General features: G+C 51.2%; 1 protein-coding gene across 1 annotated transcript in view; it reads right to left on the bottom strand.

The window, feature by feature from the left end:
* Nucleotides 1-310: 310 nt before the first annotated feature.
* FAM155B (family with sequence similarity 155 member B) overlaps nt 311-6000 on the bottom strand; it is a 28492-nt gene continuing 22802 nt past the window's right edge. The window contains exons 2-3 of the mRNA XM_038587620.1: nt 3627-3798; nt 311-3240 (exon numbers count right to left, since the gene is read on the bottom strand). Of these exons, the coding sequence (XP_038443548.1) occupies nt 2855-3240; nt 3627-3798 (558 nt within the window). The 3' untranslated portion in view covers nt 311-2854. The remainder of the gene's footprint in view (nt 3241-3626; nt 3799-6000) is intronic.

Raw genomic sequence — 6000 nt, 5'->3', positions numbered from 1 at the left:
ACAAGACCACCCTGAGCTTGAGGTGCCCCCTGCACTTGTCACCACGCACGGCCTTGGAGTCTGAGTTTCCCCTCAGCCTGGTCCACCTCACTCACTCACAGTTCTGTGTGTGATCTCTGCAGAAGGTTGATTTTGTGATTCCTTGTCTCAATGGCCTACTACAGAGCTTCTTTTTCTTTTCTGAGCTTTGAGCCCATAAGGAGCCCGCGGGGCACAGGGTCAGCATCCTCCGGTCCCGCGCCTTCTGCAAGCCCTAGGCTTCTTTCTCTCGCAGCACTTGACTCCACAGAACAAAGCCACGAAAGGAGGGTTATCATCAAGTCTTACCATTTATTTCTTTATGGGGTTAAACGAGAGCAGAGAGACCTCTGCCCCACAATGCAACAAAACAGAAAGCAGTACACATACATAGACTCTCACCGAAACACAGAGGCAGGGGAAGGGGGACAACTGAATCATAGCCAGGTGAGGAGGGAAGGGACAGGGGACTACTCGGAATCCAGGTTGGAGACTCAGTCGTAGGAACTAGTGCAAGAAAGTTCTACTCATGAAGCACAGTGTAGAAAATGGCATAAGAAAGCTGCCCAGCTCTGCTACCTGTGACAGAGGGCAGGGGCAGCTGGAAGGGTGGCGGAAGATCTGGGAGGTGAGGTGGACAGGGATAGTCAAATGACTTCGAGGTGGAGTGAGGTGCCCCTTTCCCCTGCCACTGGGCAAGGCCCTGGGCTGGTCTGAGCCAGGGGTCTCCTGGGCACTTGGTGAGGGGGAAGAGAGGATGGGAGTCTCCAAGGGTCCATTCTTTGGGGTCCTAAGGCCCCCCTTTACTTCCCAGTCCCTTTTTGCCTCCTGAGGATGCAGGAGTTAGAAGGCAGGACCTAGGATCTCTCACATCTACAGAAGCATCTCTGGAAAGGAGCCAGCACCTCTTCCCCTCCCCAGCTGAAAAGAGCACTCTAGGGATAGGGCATGTGGCTAGGCCGGAAGTGCTGTGGGCAGGGCACAGGGGTCGGGGGCAGGAAACAGGCTGTGACAAATGAGAAAACTGGCAGGGAAGGACTCCCCAGTCTCGTAGAGCCTATTTGGGACCCAGCAGAGGTCCTCGGATGATTCCCTTTTTCCTTAGGGAGGTCTCCCATCTCTCCCCTGCCAACCACTTCCAGCTATCCCCTCCCCATCCCCTTCTTCGGATGCAGCTCCAGGCCCAGCCCTGTCCTTACTGGCATCACAGCCTAGGACATGGGCCCTTCTGGCACCAAAAGCCCCTTGGCCTGTCCCAGGAACACAGTTCTGGCTCCCTTTCTTGTCCACTCGTATCGGTTTTTAGATGTCCCAGGCAATGTGGCCTCCCACTGCCAGGAGATCAGCACAAGGCTGACAGCCCCCGAGGGGGCTCTCAATGCCTCTTTTCTTGTCTAGCCCTCTAGCCTGCCTAAGCAATTCAAGTGTCTCAGCCAAGAGACAACAGCACATCATCTTTATTCAGTGGGTCCACTTGCCTGTCTCTGGACCTTCACCAGTAAGGGGCAGGAGTGGCTGGATCAGGGGACCCGCTACAGGGTGAGGAAGAGTCTGGTTGTTCCACAATTCAGATAGTAACCCACGGGGTCTGGGATGGGAAGGGATGAATACTCTTTGGTAGGCTGGGGATGGGGACAGGGTGGGGACGGGGGAGGCTCATCTCTGGAAAGCCCTGGGGCAGTGCCACCAGGTTCTCCTTCATGGAGGCCTGGGCTAGGACAGAATGAGGGTGTATGGGGACCCAGGCCAGGCCTGACCCACTTGGGCTTAAGTCCCTCCTCCCCATGGAGATCAGGAATGGAAACATCTTTGGCCTCAAGGCCAAGATCTCCAGGGCAAGAGTGGCCCTTGGGAGTATGTGCACCTTCTGTAAGATAATGGCCCTTCAGACAGTGGCAGTCTGACCATGTGCTATCAGCCTTCTGTTTCAAGGCCCAACACCCAAGTTCCTGTGCTCTTTCCCCACAGGACTCTTTATGCCACCCTTTCTGATTTGAAGAGCTGTCCTGGAGCCTGTGTCAACATTGATCATCCATCTTCCCCAAGCCAGGTGACTATAGACCATTCAGCTATCTCTCTAGGCCCTTTGACTGCATCTCACCCCTCCTCTCCTCCTCCCACCTCCCCTTCTCTCTCCCCTCCCTATCTCCACTCTCTCTCATCACTCATCCTGTACCCCATGACTACCCCTCATGGCCTAGGGTGGTGGGGCAAAGCATCACTGGGGCCTCAACCTAGCCATGACTATGTGCACCTCATCTCCCAGCTTGGTGCTTCCCTGTGGCGGCCCCACATGGGGCAAGGTGCGCAGGAGTGGGAGGAGGGCCGCTGCACTGTCTGCCAATGCCTGTAGGGGTATGGGCAGGAGGGAATTAAGGATCCTGGCAACAAAAGGAATGCGGAGGGGGGAAAGAGCATCTCCTCTCTGTGCCCTCCAACATTCCCTGCAGGGCCAAGGCCCAGTGAGCAGCCTCCTTCCCTAGGGTCAGGACCCTCAGCAGGAGTGGGTACTTCCAGCCCCCACTCCACCGCTTTTTTTTTTTTTTTTTTTTTTTTTTTTTTTTGCTAAGCCCCATAGATAGGGACCTGAGGGGGGGCATCTGCTGCTCCTGCCTTTTTCTCCCGGATGAGTTTTGCAGCTCCCTGGGGCCCTCTGGCCGTTCTGTTGGAGCTGCTTCTGGGGTAGGGGTAGGTTGGGGGTGATGTGTGGCCCCCCATTTCCCCCAGCCCCCCACCTGACCCTATACCTCCCATGGGAGGAGCCCCTCCCCCTCCCCCTGGGGGGGGCTGGAGCTGATGTCTGTGTGTGGTGGAGGTCTGCCCTCCCTCCCTGCTGTCACTCTTCCCGAGTCAAGCCCTCATCTAGGGCCGGCAGTGCTTCCAGCCCCAGTCCTCCACCACCCTGGCTGCTGGAGAAGGACACCATGGTATGGAGGAGCATGAGAACAAGGACATAGAGCCGGATCCTGCTGGGGCTGAGGCGGGAGCCCCCAGAGACCGGCAGCAGGGAGGGCTTGTGGCTGATGTGGCCTGGGGGGTCATGGCGGGGGTGGTAGTGGTGGTACTGTTGGTGGTAGTGGTGGAAATAAGAGTGGTGGAATTGCTGGTGGTGGGTTTTGGGGGCCTCAGTCTCCTTGAACTTCTTCTTCTCCGACTCACAGGAGACCCACTGTACATCACAGCACTTGGTTTCCGGCCGCTTTGGCAAAGTGTCCAGCAACCCTGCCAATAGATAAGGAAGGTGTGGTGGGGTGCTAAGGGGACAGAAGGCTTTCCTAGAGAGATTTTCAAACCTGGGACTGCTCTGGTAGCCTTGCCCAAGACTCCTTTCCCCCTGTCCCTTAGCACCTTCCCTTTCTGGATACTTCTCTTCCAGGGATCCCAGACGGTTTCTCTGGGATGACTCCTTGGCCAGGGCATGTTGTGGATAGAGATGGCCCCTGTGCTCCTTGGCCCTATCCCAATCCAGGGACCTCGCTGCTAACTCTTCAAGGCACCAACCTTCTTCCAATCTGACTTCCGTGTTTTCCTCCCTGCTCCCACACTCCAAGCTGGTGCCTGCCCTGGGCCCCCCACCACCTCCCTCCTCACCAGTGCTCTGCCTTTACCTGTACAGATAAAGCCAGGAAGCCCTCCGTACACCATTTCCTCATTGTCAGGGAGTATAAAGGGGCACCGGGTCTGCACCTCCAGGCAGTATTGCTTGCAGGGCACCCAGCGCTGGCATTCCTGCTGGGTCACGCTGAAGTATTCTGAGCACAGCCAGGCCTTGTAGACAGCCTGTGGGGAGAGGAAACAGCATCAGCCCAGGCACCAGCCCCGTCCTCTCTCAAAGGAAAGGAAGGAAGGAGGGGTGTACTTGCCCTACCCACCCAATGCCAGGATCTGGGGGGTGGGGGAGGAGAAGGGTTTGAGTGGAGACCACTACATCCTACTCTAAAATCGCCTATCTCAGAGCCAAAAGTCCCAAGACCCCTAATTTGCAGTCATCCATGACTTAGAATTTTTTCATTGGTAAAATCGCAAAATTACTCCTATGTCAGAGCTGGAAGGAGTCTTACCAAGCATCCCACCCAACCCTGCTATTTTAAGTTGATCCAAGGAGGTATCTGACTTGTCTGAAGTTACTTATAATGAGGTAAATTTCAGTTCTGTTCAATTCCTGAAACGTTTCCTTCGCTGATGGTGTCAAGTTTCTGAATTCAAGAAAGAGATGGAAATAATAATCCTTGCTCTACTTCATTAGGGTGTTATGTGGATCAAATAATATGACACATACAAAAATGTTTTGTAAACTCTGAAGTGCAATACAAATGTGAGGGGTTAGTTTTAATAAAAACAAGAATCTGCCTTACCAGGCACCACATGTGTTTTCAAGCTCTCCTTAATCCTTGCTCTGTCCTGTTGGCTTCAGCCTTGGTGTGGAGCAGATACCACGTTTCATTTGGAAACTCTGCTTTGCAGTTTCACTATACAGTATACTTCCTGTTTCTCATCTAGACCACTCTTACCAGGCACTGCGTACTAGCTAAGTTTTCCTGCTCTATACTCTTTGACTGTCATCAAGCCCAGAGTTTCTCCACAGTGACACTACTGACATTTTGGGTCACGAAATTCTGTAAATTTTTTAGAAATTAAGTAATTAATTAAATTGAAGTAGAATTGACATGCAATGTTACATTAGTTTCAGGTGTACACCATAGTGATTCAACAACTCTCTGCTATACTCCCCACAAGCATAGCTACCATCTGTCACCATTTGACACTATTATAATATCATTGGTTTTAATCCCTGGGCTGTGCCTTTTACTCCTGTGACTTACTCATCCCATGACTGGAAGCCTGTATCTCACAGTCCCCTTCACTCATTTTGCCCTTCTGCCCATCACCTCCCCTTCTGGCAACCTGTATTTCTAGGTCTGATTCTGCTTTTTGTTTCTTATTCATTTGTTTTGTTTTTTATTCCACATATAAGTGAAATCATATGTGTTTGTCTTTCTTAGTGTGACTTATTTCCCTTAGCATAATACCCTCTAGGTCCATCCATGTTGTCTCAGATGGCACAATCCCATTCTTTTTATGACTTTTATTTTCATTCTTTTACATTCCATTATGCAAACACACACACACACACACACACACACACACACACACATCTTCTTTATCCATTTACCTATCAATAGACACTTGGAAAAAAATAGACACTTGGGTGGGAATCCCTGGGTGGCTCAGCAGTTTAGTGCCTGCCTTTGGCCCAGAGCGTGATCCTGGAATCCCGGGATTGAGTCCCACGTCGGGCTCCTGGCATGGAGCCTGCTTCTCCCTCTGCCTGTGTCTCTGCCTCTCTCTTTCTCTCTGTGTCTATCATGAATAAATAAATAAATAAATCTATAAAAAAATAAAAATCTTAAAAAAATAGACACTTGGGTTGTTTCCATATCTTGGCTATTGTAAATAATGCTGCAATAAACATAGTGATGTATATATCTTTTTGAATTAGTGTTTTTATTTTCTTTGGGTTAATACCCATGGATTAGATACTCCTTTGTAGTGGGAACTGCATTATAGGATATTGAGTGGCATTTATTGACTCTACCTAGTAGTAGCCAGTCATATCCCCCTCCCATTTTTTGCAACAACCAAAAATTGTCTCTGCCCATTGTCAAATTTCCCTGAGGGGTGAAAATCAACCCCCATTGAGAACCACTGATCTAGCCCTTTGCTACTGGAAGTGTGGACCTGGACCAGCAGCATCACCATCACCTGGGAGCTTGTGAGAAGTGCAGAATTCCAGGCCGGGCCCCAGACCTGCCATGTCAGCATATGCATTTTAACAGGATGTCCGAGTAACTCTCAAGTATGGGGTCAGCTCTGCCCACACCCTTCTCATATCTTCAGGGGCACCTTCTCATAGTTTCTTGTCCTAGCAAAGGTTCTTAAATTTCAGTGGGCCTCAGAATCCCCCGGAAAATTTGCTAAATA

The sequence above is a fragment of the Canis lupus genome, chromosome X (genome assembly GCF_011100685.1).
Source record: "Canis lupus familiaris isolate Mischka breed German Shepherd chromosome X, alternate assembly UU_Cfam_GSD_1.0, whole genome shotgun sequence".
Lineage (NCBI taxonomy): Eukaryota > Metazoa > Chordata > Mammalia > Carnivora > Canidae > Canis > Canis lupus.
Note: the sequence above shows the minus strand (reverse complement) of the source record. Positions and strands in the feature narration are given on the sequence as shown.